The sequence below is a fragment of the Micrasema longulum genome, unplaced genomic scaffold, assembly GCF_059751315.1.
Source record: "Micrasema longulum isolate JH-2025_06_02 unplaced genomic scaffold, ASM5975131v1 h1tg000210l, whole genome shotgun sequence".
NCBI classification, from domain to species: domain Eukaryota; kingdom Metazoa; phylum Arthropoda; class Insecta; order Trichoptera; family Brachycentridae; genus Micrasema; species Micrasema longulum.
In genome coordinates this window covers 972783-987056 of record NW_028277415.1, presented here as the reverse complement: position 1 = coordinate 987056, position 14274 = coordinate 972783, and the positions used below count along the sequence as shown (strand labels likewise).

General features: G+C 30.9%; 1 protein-coding gene across 1 annotated transcript in view; it reads right to left on the bottom strand.

The window, feature by feature from the left end:
- LOC148283723 (phospholipase B1, membrane-associated-like) overlaps positions 1 to 14274 on the bottom strand; it is a 43704-nt gene that overhangs the window by 2717 nt on the left and 26713 nt on the right. The window contains exons 2-6 of the mRNA XM_088243415.1: positions 7373 to 7543; positions 6900 to 7185; positions 5438 to 5664; positions 4677 to 4839; positions 3064 to 3215 (exon numbers count right to left, since the gene is read on the bottom strand). Of these exons, the coding sequence (XP_088099541.1) occupies positions 3064 to 3215; positions 4677 to 4839; positions 5438 to 5664; positions 6900 to 7185; positions 7373 to 7543 (999 nt within the window). The remainder of the gene's footprint in view (positions 1 to 3063; positions 3216 to 4676; positions 4840 to 5437; positions 5665 to 6899; positions 7186 to 7372; positions 7544 to 14274) is intronic.

The window sequence follows — 14274 nt, the reverse complement described above, 5'->3', positions numbered from 1 at the left end:
TGTTTGCTAAAAATTATTTCAAAACATCGTTTTTCGAGGCAAGCAACTAATTTTCAATTATTACGTCACAGGTCTAATGCAGGATGTCAGTAGACAATAATTGATTTCTAAACGCTACCAAACTTGTAGTGCAGTTTACCATAATGTTATGTTAAATAGGCTGAATGGTATGCAAAAATTTACGTAATGACCTACAGCTATTGCTAAGAATAGATAGTATCGAGTATTTTTTTGTTTCATCGTTATACCATACAAAATCGGGATTTCCGCAGGGCTCTAACTTGGGTCCATTAATGTTTATTGTTTTTTTTTGTAAAACGAAGAGAAAGAAAAGAGATTTTGTATCGAAAAAACTACTAAAATAATACATTGATTGCTATTTGCTATTTACATCTTTCAGCCCTGAATGAATTCCTGTGGATACATATATTTTTCTGCATTTACTAATGAAATAATTTGATTTTGTTTTGTATTTTTAATGTTTTTTTATCTTTTATACTTTAGAAATTATTAAAGGATTATTTTTATAAACAGTAGGTTTCAAACTGATAATAAATTAACTGAATTAATTTGGAATGTGTTATTATCTTACAATATTCATATGTTAATTCGATCAAATGAATTTAATTTTCCAAAAATATGTTTAAAACTTGCCTTACATGTTATATATAAAGACGACAGAAATTTGCTCAATAATAAATAAACCAGTCAAAAGCCATCTGTCAAAGCTGTTAACTTTTTTTTCTGTGTAATGTTGATTGCCGACGTGTACATAAAATATAGACAAACTTGGGGATGAATGAACAAGAGTAGAAAATCTTTGTATTCAATGGTTGAAAAGTCAATATTTAAGCAAATAAATAAATAAACAGAAATGTGTAATAAACGGTTATGATTTTAATATCAAACGAGTAATAAACTTTATGTCATATCTAAAAAGGCCCACTTATGAAGTATTGATTTCAATCATTTTATGGCATTAATACTGATCATACTAGAAATAAAAAATACGTTTCAGCGATTCAAATGTGTCTTTAAAAAATCAAATACGTTTTAATCAGTCATTGGTTTCCCAGTCATCAACATTTTTTTATATTTTTTCACGCCTGTTGCCCTTCAACTGAACGGAAGATTAAACTAATTTTTAATGACTAACTATGTATTTTAAATTCGAGATATTCCTGAGGTTTATGGTCGCCTTCAATTAAGGTACACATATATGGAAAAGCTAATAAAAGCAATCAAAATGTGATTACATTAAGATATAAACTATGCACAAATATTTCGAGTCTTTACTGTCAGAATGCATTAAGTCATTAAAACAAGTTACGATAGTCGCATTTAAAGTTTTTTTATTCTTTCAACGCATTATTTCTCCGACAATTTTTTTAAAGATTTAAAAGTGTAATTTTTTTTTTTTTCATGCACAAAATACACAATTTTATCATGGAGCACAATTATGATTTTTTATATCCCGACTTGTTAGAAAATTCCGCGTTAAGTCGGGACTCTTCTATATATAAATCAAAAACACTGATTATCATATTATACAATATACAAAATAATAATAGAAAAATATAAATGATAAAAAATTATACATGCCGAAAAATGGAATGCAGAATTGTTATATATTATATGGCAAAATGTAATTACTAATTTATAGTAATTTTATAATTTAATTCGGTAATTAATTGATAGTTAAAATAAATACAAAATAATACAATAAAGTAAAAATAGTAACACATCTACATATTTGGTAGAATATGTAATTTAATAAACATAATAATAAAGTAAAAAAATTTATTTACAAATAATTATTATCGCTATTAAGATGATAAACATATATACGTTTATGGATAATATAATGAAGACAGCATCGATATTATATATTTATTCCCGAAGCAATATTATACAGTGGTCGCTCGATAAAATCCAATTATGGATCTTCATCTTAAATATAGACGTTGTTTTGGAAAACTTAATATGTTCGTCTTGGACATAACATTCTTGGAGCTATGTAAATCTTTATTCTCATCATCATTCCTTTTCCACGCCTAATGGTGCACAGGGCACTGCATTGGTGCACCAATCGCAGCGTATCTTAGCAAACGTAAAAAAAAACACATTAAATAATAATGTTTTAATTAATTTCAATAAAACCACTTAATATTACACTCAGGCTTATTCATAGAAAGTCGGATAAAAAATCCGACCACCCTGGCAATACTAACAAAATGTCCACGTACTTTTATTTAACGATCTGACAGATGGTAAAATAATCGAATTATCAAATAATGTTACCTGTGAATTCGCTTCTTACACATTAAATGAAATCCTAATTTATTCCCTTTTAATTCCAGCAGTATTTTGACACTTGCAAACGACACAAAATGACATAATTCAAATCGGCAGTTGCGTACTAAGCGACGTTTACAGAGTACCTAATGACCAACACGTAAAACTACAAATTCGTGAGTAGTTTAGTCGAATTCAGTTTGATGCGCGTATGCGGTTTCTAAACTATTCTAATTCTATGACATGTATTATAGAATATATTATAATAATAATAATCTTTATTGGGCACTAAGAAAAAAATCACATTTACATAATAAAAATAATATTAATACAATCTCAGGTCTCATGCATACTTAAACTAAAAAATATTCATACATAATCCCTAAGATTATAATGTTCTCTGTACATTTCCAATATTATTCTTTTTTCTTGCATCTATCTATGTAGGTAAACCCGTACAAAGATAGATGCAAGCTGTATCATTATGGTGTGGTAACGGTAGGGTATCGCACCCGCTGGCAGCACAGCAAGAAGCAACAGCAAGGCGATTTACGGTCACTCGCTTAAATATTTTTGTATTCACTCGAATGACAGCGGACCACCCCGCTATCACCGCTCACTAAACCTCCCACAAGTACATAATCATATATACGTATCTGCATTTAAAAAATATATATTAATAAAACACTATATTTTAAGGTCATTGTGCCCATATATATTTTATTTATATCTAATATTTTCAAGTAAAATATTCCTTTCTGTACTTACGTCAATATCAATATTTTGCCATCTCCTCATTATGTCACTAATTTCTCCATATCTATGCTTATTTGGTTCTCCAAACAGACAAGGGCACTCTGCTAGGTGAGTCAACTCGCATAATGGCGGCTTCCCAGTAAAATCCTTAAGAATTTGAAGGTCTAAGCAAAAACAAAAACGCATCTTAGCATTATCCTTCTTAAAATAAATTACTAAGTAAAGCATTGTCAATTCGGATTTTTCACGCTGTATTTATATGAAGACGTAAAGATCGAGCCAGCGCATCCCGTAAAAATTAAATATATATTATTCATCAACGTTTGAGTTTGTCCAAACTTTTGTAGACAAGGACTGGATTCATTCCCCTAGGAAGCTGTTAATATTAACACACTACAACAGAGATGAATATTTTTTTTGAAAAGGAAATATAGAAGTCTAGACATTGTTAATAAATCCACTTGGTCCAAGAAGAAGTATAAAAATTGAAAAATGTTTTCAGGCGTTGCCTAGTATGTAGGTGAAATAATTCAATCATATTTATTTATTTATTTAATTGAGGGACTTATGCAGTCCATTCTGAATCTCACCCACAACAATAAGGATTTCGGCTGTTCAACTTCACAAACAGATGGAAGAATCGAAGGAATATTGATGTTAAAATAAAGGCAAAATGGTAAATGTTACACAGTGTGTAAAGTGGCCACTTAAATCAGCCAACGACAGGACATAAGCCCTGTGGATGCTTAAACTTCTGTTTTCCCTTCTCAAAAAAGTTATTCATCTTTGTTGCAATGTGTTAATTTATTATTCAGTAATAATCAATTCGTTAATGCCTAGGTTTTAACATGTATTTTTCGGTATATTTTTTTGTGTATTTTAAATAATGAGTTAACTGCTTCAAAATGAAAAATACGCTATAATTTTGCAATTATGTATTTTTTAATAGTACTGAGTATACACATTTTTTTTAGTTCCACTAAGGGTTGTATAAAGGATTAAAAAATGTATTTTTTTCAATCTACTCGTATTTTAACTATGCCATGGTTTAGAAACGGATGCGCCTTAAATTAAAGTAACAAGATTTCTCAAATCAATATAGATCATTGACAGTATTGGCACTAAAGGTTACTCTGTTTCTAACATGGGTAAAAGTAATTCCTCACGCGGTCTTTTCATTAAACTCTTTTCATGTTGCATTTTCTTATTTAGTTATTACCAAATGGTACATGATTAATCCCCTGCAGATATTTTTAATGTAATGATTATAATAAAGCAATACTGTGTGTTTTTTAAAGGTCCACTGGAAGTGGTAAACATAACACAAAACAATATTTCATTACTTTTATTTCACTGGGAATCAAACCCTAAACCCTTCATGTGTAATATACGCGTCTTAGCCTTACACTACAAGGGCCGCAACAAACATAATTTCTCTTCAGGAACAGTGTCATAATGACTTACACAGTCGGTATTATTAATTTAAAAAATTCTCAGACACCTTTAAATATTAAATTCTGCTATGGTTCTTATTTTACCTATACACTCTTGGTAATATAGATTTAAAATTTGAATTGTTTTCTTTAAATGCAGTATTTTCATTATTATTACTAATATTATCATACGTGGAGCTGGAACTAGGTTCACGAATGTTCTTGGAAGATTGTTTTTGAGAATCAAGAGCGCTTCAACAAGCTCCTGCCTGTGTCTCTCGGGAGCGTTTTGAGGATTTTTCAGATAGCAGACATCCAAGCAGAAATCGTTCGGTCCAATCATAACTGTAACAAGCTAAAAATAAAGTTTAAATACTGTTTTTTGCATAACCTTTTATTATTTGATCAAATACAAGCAATTCTTGCGTTAAAATGAACGCATCGTTCTTGAGAAAAAACTATCAATAAACTTTGGTTTAAGTATTTCAAATTTCATTTTTTAACAAATTTACGGACAAAGCCTATGTTAAATACCGACTCCTTCAATAAAACTTACATATTTTATTTTTATCGACAAGCATAATATTATTTATGTTGTATGCCTTTAAGTCTAAAAGCCTTCATCACTAAATAATCATGATGACTTAATGTGACTACGAAAAATACCTCATCTAATATGTTAATTAATCACTAACTGAAATTTTTGCTATAAATAAGTATGTACGGTATGTAACATAAATCAAGGATATAAAAGTTAATGCATCAAACGATCAATAAATGATTATTTAGTCATTAATACCTAATGTTAGATTTATAATATAGTACGTTCCCAGGGTATTGTTTCGACGCAATCTGTAAAACTTAACAAAAAGTAAAGGATACCGTGTAATATATTTATATTTTTCAACACTATCTAGTTATGTGCCTGTAATTTATTGAGTTTGAAAAGTTACCTTCCAATCCTTTTTAACGTTAACCCTCGGGTCTTTGGTTATTCTTTTCACCAGCTGTTTAGCCATGTAGACAATGTCTTGAGACATGGCACCGATTTCAGCTACATTGAATTGTGCTGATTTATGAAATCCATAACCATCACTCAGAGAGTACCCAATCAAATTTGGGTTAAAAACTTTGAATATGTTAGGGAGAGTCAGGTACTCTCTCCATGTTCCTTGGCCACCTGAAAAGAGTTCATTTAGATTTATAACTGCTGTATTTTTTTTTTTTATTATTTACATATAATAACATTTTTTTAATTTTTTTCAAACATTTTTTTTTACAGGTCTTACCAAGCCAATTAATATGACTTGTCGGTAAAGATCTTTAACATGAAAACATATGCTAACACTACATAGTTGTATAATAATAATTACTACTAACTTAAATATAAGGAGCGAAAAAAAAAAACATGTTATTTATGTTTTCAAATAATATTTAGAAAAATGCAAAGAAAAGTATATAATATCGTAATTATAAGATAAAAAATAAATTCAAAACCGGAATACAAAAATTTAAAACAAAAGCCTGCACACAATTAATAGGCATAAAGACTTTTAAAAAAAAAATCTTTACATATCTATATCCATAACTTTATCCAAATCTATATCTTTACCCGTACATGCACACATACATACACATACATATATATACACATATATAAATATCCATGACAATATTACATATTTATATTCCTGCCCTGTATATATATATATCTATATTTACAAATATTTAATTTTATTATAAATTTATTAAGTAGGAAACTTCTTGAAGATTTTAAAAATATTTCAGTTTGTTTTATGTAAATTAAAAGTTCGTCTTTGTTTGTCATTCTTAAATATATTGATTTGCCATATGTTGTTTTTTGGAGATGTTTCTTATTTTGCATAGTAGGTATTTATTTATTTAAAAAAAAATTGGGTACATTTGTTGCATTTTTTATTACATAATATGTCACTTTATTTATAAAAACAAAAAAAACCCACATACATAGTAAGTTTTGGTTGTGATATGTTGTTTAAGTTCATTGTTTGTCTCAACTCAAAACCGGAGTTTAGTTTCAAGGAGTTGGGTCTAATGGAGTCACTCCAGTTTGCATATTTTTCCATTTAAGTTACTTTCGTACTCAATAAGTAAATCTTATGTTTTGTCAATCTTATCTTTCTCGATATGAATTTCGAGTACTGAAATATTACTATCAACTCTTAAGCTAACTTTCCCGCATAAACCTCTTACAATTTTTTGAATTGAAGAAACTTGCTCATTATATTTAAAATAAGCGTTGTAAATAATTATGAAAATATCGTAACAAAATAACCTTCGACCTAGAACACCGCAAAACCTATCTTTTTAATACTGTATTCTAATATAAACTATTCATATTTGATACACAGAACTTTGGGCAGTTTGAAAACATACCTATGGACCAAGAAATTCCTCTGTTCTCTGATCCAACTTGTAGGATATTAGTAGCAGCTGCTCCATTTCCAGCAGTCAAAGAATCTCCCATCGCCGCTATGATGTCGATGTCTCCTGGTCTCAAAGCATGTACTGAAGATGGTCTCGTCGAAGATCTTGCTTGCGGCAAATCTTGGTCTAGTACTTCATTGGAAATCCCACTTCGCATTTTTCTATTTTTGGTACCATCTAAGCCAATGAATCGGCAAGGAAAATCGGTAGTCTGAGGGATCAGGGGTTGAATTTTCTAGAATACATTAATACACAGTTAACCATATACCATTATTAAGAATAATTACTTATAAATGAATAACAATTATCTTTCTCAACAGAAAATCAATTGCAGTGCCCCTGACGATTACAACACGGAGACACGTGAAAATTTGAAAATTTTAAAGCCTTTTAAAGTTTTACAGTGCTTTTTAAAAACCTACATCATCTTTAATAGCTTGTTGGAGAAGCCTTGGTTCATTAGACGTTCTTCCAATAATCTTCAAAGACCAGTTTCTAAACCAGTGAAATAAATCCAGATTTCTGCCATCGCAGTCTCTTGATGTGATGATAATAGTTAAAACTACTAGCCATTTCAAGCAATTTATGCTTACCTGAAAAATAAAATAAAAACTCATTTACAACTTCTCGCTATTTTCTTTTATAAAAAACACTTTTGCATCTTAAATGGATATATAAAAATACTTTTTATAGCCGTTTTATTACAAAAAGTGTCTACTTTATTAGGTTTCATCTTTTGAAAGAGTATGTAAACATTTATTTTACAAATAACTATAGGTTCACAGCACGACGCGTTGCGACGTTAGAGCAAAATAAAACAGATTAAAAATTATTTATTTTTCATTTATCTTATTCATTTTATATATTTAATAAAAAAAAATAATAAAAAAAACTTTTGCACCACAACAGGGCAGGTTGCCCAATTTCAGTAGTAAATTACATCACAGAAAACCCAGGCTTAAGAAAGATCACATTTGATTTTTGTGTTCTCACCGGGAATCGAACCCGAAACCTTCCATCTGTGAGTCAAGCGTCTTGACCACTACACCACAGAGGCCGCCTAATGATAACCTATAAAACGTTTCTGATGTACTTTTTTGAAGAATTATGGTACAGTGTTTTGTTAATACGTACATTAATGCGCAGGGCAATTTAGGTGTATGTAACATTATTTTTTTTTTCATTACCTAATGTCACATTTTTGTTGCCTTTATTGCGTTGTACACTAATGTATATAAAACTTTAAAAAAAAACAAAAAACAAAATATCAACCTGTAGACAAAAAAATATCGAGAGAATGACACCATAACGTCTGCAATACAATATACCAAATAAAAAATTCATTTAATTAAAAAAATAAATCAAAATGTAGTTATTATTCCGGGTAGTGAAATAAAAATGGGGTCATAAAGGTGATGTGTAATTTTACTGGAGTTATCCATAACGTGCAATAATAGTCCGGTTGTTACGTTTTTTACTTAACGTTTTAATGTAAAAAATGGCCGTGAGCAGGTGTCCATTTTCAGGCGGCCGGAAATAGGCTATAAATGCAACTTTATTATCATTAGCGTTGAATTTCCGACAAAAAAGACGGATGTCATAAAAAAATTGCCGTCGTTAAGAAGACAATCCCTTTTCTGAATCTATTGTGGATTTTCTTGTGTTTTAATACCCAGTAGTCTCCATGCAGTGTTGCTACTACATTGTTTTATTTATTCAAAAAAAATCAGCAACTTTGCATTTGAATTGTAAACAGATTTATGTCATTGCCAATCTTTCTGTTTTTTTAACATGAGCCAATCATTTATTTACGTTTTTAGTGCATTGATAATCATGAAAAATACCTGTTGCATTTTATTTTATATCACATGTGATTAAAAATCCTTAAATGCATTATCCCACCGAAGCAAGACAGCTCATTTCCTTTGTCTTCCCAGGTGCAGAACCAATTTACCTATTAAAATTAAGTTGTTGATGTAAGACTAATTAAACTACTAATTAGTCTTCCTTATAATGTTTACAAGGTTGAGCAGGATTGTTTATATGGAAAACTTTTTTTTTTTTAATTGCACAGTAAAGATTTTTTATTACGATTTCAATTTATTTATTTTATAAACGTTTATGTTCATTACAAAATATTTCAATGCATACATAACACGAAAAAATTAATACTAAAATTTAAATATACAAAAATGGTAAAATAAAAATACCCAGCAATTATAGAGAACGAATGCTATCCTCTCTAAACTTTTGTTCACTAATATGAAAGATGTCAATATCCGAAGAGATGTCAATATCCGAATAGATAGCCATGCATTCCCAGTATGAAGTCAGACGGGTACAACCACGGATAATATCCGCATATTGACGTAATGTATAGCTGTTAGGGGTTTATTTATGTAGTTCTGGTAACGTGAAGGTGTTATGACACTAAATGTGATGTCCGAAATTCACTCTGATAATTAGATGCTAGTTTTCTGAAATATTTATTCAACGATTTCAGACCGGATGTTTGTTGAAATGTGGTTCAAAAACACACAAACTTGAAGATTTATTTACTCCCGACTTGGAAAAAAAATTCCTCAGAACATGCAACTTTAACGCCTTCCCCCACCCTCTCTCACTACTTGTATTTAACTACATACATTTCTAGCTTCTTTCACTTTCATACATATTGTCATACATGCCCTTCGATTCTGTCTGCTTTTGAGATGACCAGACTTAAGATTTTGGTTTATCTGACCATGCCGCATCTTCCTTGGTCGTTCTCGTCTTACGTTACCGTTCATTTTTGCCCTTTATACTTGTTTTACCATTCTTTCATCGTCCATTCGTTCTACATGACCAAACCATCTCAGAGACCCTTTTTTAATGCTATCATTAAACCTAACTCAGATTTACACTCTCACCTGATTTCATCATTCGTAACCCTGTCACACATTGATTTCCCATACATTCGTCTAAGAGATCGCATTTTAACCGCGTTCACTCGGCTTTCATCCTTCCTCTAACAGTTCCATGTTTCACTTCCATACATAAGTGTTAGAACTAAAACTCCGTTGTGCACTGCCAGTTTAGCTTCGATTGACATATTTTTATTAGCGATTAATGTGCTTGGTGCGCGTTCATTTTGCTGCCCGCATTCCCTCTCCTTTTAACATCTGTTTCTACTCTCCCATATCTTGAAAACATCTTTCCGAGATACACAAATTCTTTTACTAAAGTTATTTAATATTAAATTATGAAATTTGCCACTGGACACCTTTTACTTACAGTAAATAAACGCAAAATATGTTTTTTTTCAGTTAAAATACTCTTAGCAATAAAAAAATAATGTTACTGGGCAATCAAAAATTTCGTTTACATACTAGTATAATATGTATTACTATTAATTATTATAAAAGGTTAAATCATAATAGTAATGACATGCTTAGCTATAACGCATACACATTTGACAGACAATATAAGATAATGTAAAAACATATATTAATTATGATTATCAATTTGATTAGATGAGTATTAAAAGGCGTTGACCTGGTTTTCTCATAATGTCAATCGACCTTGACTTCGACGCTGTCCCACACCATATGATGGATTGTGATTATTCTTTAATCCGATAACTTAAACAAAATAATTGACTATTGTAGTTCATCATCGTGGATTATTTAGCTTGTATCGTTGATTGGTTTAATTAACTTAAAACATTTATTTAAAAATAAATTATTTATTCGGCTATTTTAATTTTTTTATCATCTTGTCTCCGAGTAAATTATGAATAATTGTCGGAACTATCAATGTAGAGCCTTTTGCACAATTAGATATGGAATAAGTTCAATTAGTTCTGGTACCAACCCTAATGTATGGAAGCGAAGCATGGAGTTGGAAAAAAAGGGACGAAAGTAGACTGAATGCTGTTGAAATGCGATCCCTCAGGCGAATGTGCGGAAAAACAATGTATGATAGGTGCCCTAATGTCGAAATTAGAGCAGAATGCAATGCTGAGTTAAGCATTATCGACAAAATTAAGAAAGGTCTTTTGCGATGGTTCGGTCATGTGGAGCGAATGAATGATGAAAGAACGGCTAAAAAGATTTATGATGCGAATGTGTCTGGTTGTAGAAGTCGAGGAAGGCCGAGAAAGACATGGCATGATCAAGTACAACAAATTCTTGAAAGTGGTCATGTGAAAAGTCGGAATAATCGACGTGCGTGCATGAGAAGATGTATGAATGTGAAGGAAGCAAAGGAAGTGTGCCAGGACAGAGTGGTGTGGCGTTCTATCCTCTCTGCCTACCCCTCCGGGGAAATGGCGTGATGGTTAGTTAGTTAGATATGGAATAATGATGATCTTTTTTTAGAGGTTCTTTTTTAATCTCGTTTTCATTTTTAATAAAAATTCATCGCTGTTAATATACTCGCAGTGTTTTTGTTTTAGTAGGGATTGTAAAAAATACTTTAAATATTCATATTTCTAGTATTCTTATAAAAAAATATTTGAGAATATTTTACATAAAAAATAAATACCTATTCTTTAAAAAAATCTGGACCCTCTCCACCATAAGAGAGTACTTCAACTCACACGGTCCCCGAATCATCGAGCCACACTTCACAAGTCTTCTTGACACCAACGAGTTATAAAAAAATCTCAGTACTCGTGTATTACTAAAAACCCTGGCAGTACGCCAGACAAACTTCTACGAACTACTACAAACTGTTTTGATCTGATCATGAAATGTAAGGGAATTCACAAAAGTGATGAAGTCAACATAAGATTCTGGTCATTCATTTTATAGCGGATTAATGTTTAGTAATATATCATTGGCCCTAAATTTGATCTGAAGCGTAAGACTGATCACCATGCCTCCGTATATTTAATAATCAAGATACGCTGTTATTAGAGTACAAATGCATCTCCCTATTTAATACTGGGTGCAGTTTTTATATATTCAAACACACACAGCCATTTGGCAATAAGCCCGCCAATGTACAAATAACATTATGTACAAAAAGTTAAATAAAAAATATTAAAAAAAACAACCAGTTAGTACGAACTTATAAAATACAAAAACTTTAACCAAATTAACAAATAACAACAGAGATAAAAAATACCTCAAAGAAGGGAATATGGAAGCCTAGGCATTTACAGGGCCTTTGACATGAATTATTTCACATACTAGGCATTAAGGTATTCTCCTTCCCTGCTGTAATTTGCTAATCTTAATGACTCCCGAGGGGGTGAAATTCAGTCTTTTGTCTAAAAACATTTAGACAAACTCAAATATTGTAATAAAACCAACTGGTCAAAAAAGAGGTTTAAAAATTGGAAAATTGTTTTCGGGCGTTGCCTAGTATTTTAAATAATTCAGTCAGATGAATCTCTTCACAACAAAAAAAAGGTTTCAGCTCTTTTACTTCACTAAAATCAACAAATGGAAAAATTTAAGAAATATGGATGTTCAAATAAAGGCAAAATGGTTAATATTACACAGTGTGTAAAGTGGCCACTTAAACCAGCCAATGACAGGTCATAAACCCTGTTAATGCCTAGACTTCAATAAACCCTTCTTTAAGGTATTCTCCATCCCTGTTGTAATTTGTTAATCTTAATGACTCCCGAGGGGATGAAATCCAGTATTTTGTTTACAAACATTTGGAAAAACTCAAATATTGTAACTTTAACCAAAGGTCACTTCTTTAAAGGCCACGGACCACCAGACTTTTATATTTTAATATCAATGCTGTATCAAGTAAATTATGTATTATTTTGTTAAATTACCTACAATATTGCTACTTAAATGAACACTTGCAAATCAAGAGCCAAGGTTTTATGCGCTAAAAGCTCTAAGGTCTAAGTCAATGAGAATTACGACTGATTGCGCATATTAACTCATCCGGGCCTAAAGGGGTATCTACTAAGGTTCTCCGGGGGCATATTCTTTTGAACACCTTTTTTATTATTTATATCACTACAGAGATGTGTAGAATGTTTGTTTCAAGATTATGGATATTCGAGCGTTTACAGGGCTTATGACCTGTCATAGGTTGGGTTCAAGTGGCCACTTTTATGTAGAATTCTACAACATTCCCCATTCCGCTTATTAGCGAATATCCATATCGGTGACGTTTTTGGTTTTTGTATATATGTCATGAAACAAGGAAAGCTTTTGCTAGCGCGTTTGGAGCGCCATCTATGTATTTGATATTGAGGTTAAGTATTAAAGCAAATTACTTTATTTATGTAGCTAAGACTCTATCCGAGTTAAATTAATTACTAGTAATCGCCTGCAGATGACTCTGCAATTTATTTTTACTTAATTTTTGACCAGATCATGTTTACACAATATTATTTTTGGTATGTGTATATATATTTACATATTTATACACACACAATTCTGGGTTTTATCCCAAGGGGGAGTAGGTATATTATTATTTATATCCTACTCCCCCTTTATATATAAATAATAATATACCTACTCCCCCTTGGGATAAAACCCAGAATTGTGTGTGTATAAATATATAAATATATATACACATACCAAAAATAATATTGTGTAATACTTTTTTTGTTACATCGTAATGATTGAATTTTTTTCGTTATCTTACGTCATACGTTAAGAAAGTACACAAATTATTATAAAAGATTTTTTTAAACTTTTTGTACATAATGTTAATTGTATATTAGCGGGCTTATTTCCAAACGGCAAATTCTTCCAACTAATCAATTAAATAAAAGTTTTATTTTTATAATTCAAGTTACAAAACATATGCAATAGAAAATAAAAGCAAAAAATAAATTAAAATAGAAATAAATATATTTGTGGATAAATTATCTTTAATCAATACCATTTCTCAGTGGGAAAAGGGAAAAAAGAGGAAACAGGAAAGGAGTAGAGATAAAGGAAGAGAAAGGAGATGTTTCTTTAGACGTGATTTAAACAGAGACATGTAGTAACATCTTTGATGGTGGATGGGATATGATTCCTCAGTCGAGCCGCATGGACACTATATGAGTTAGAGAAGAATGAGGAATTGTGGATGGGTATTCAGAAAGTGCTTTGAGAATTAGAAAATCATGAACTGCAAACCATAAAAAACAACTTAGTGACAACGTAAAACAAATTAGTAAACCATGAACTGATAAGCGTTGAATTTTTTTACGGAGGTATATAGGAGCGTTAGGACTATGAAGTACAGTGAACAGAAGTGAGTGGGAGTGATAGTCTCTCCGCTGTCTAATTTTGAGCCATTTCAATTGCCTATGATAATCAGAAATGTGATCATATTTCTTTAGACCAAAAATAAACCTTATCCATGCATTCTGAAC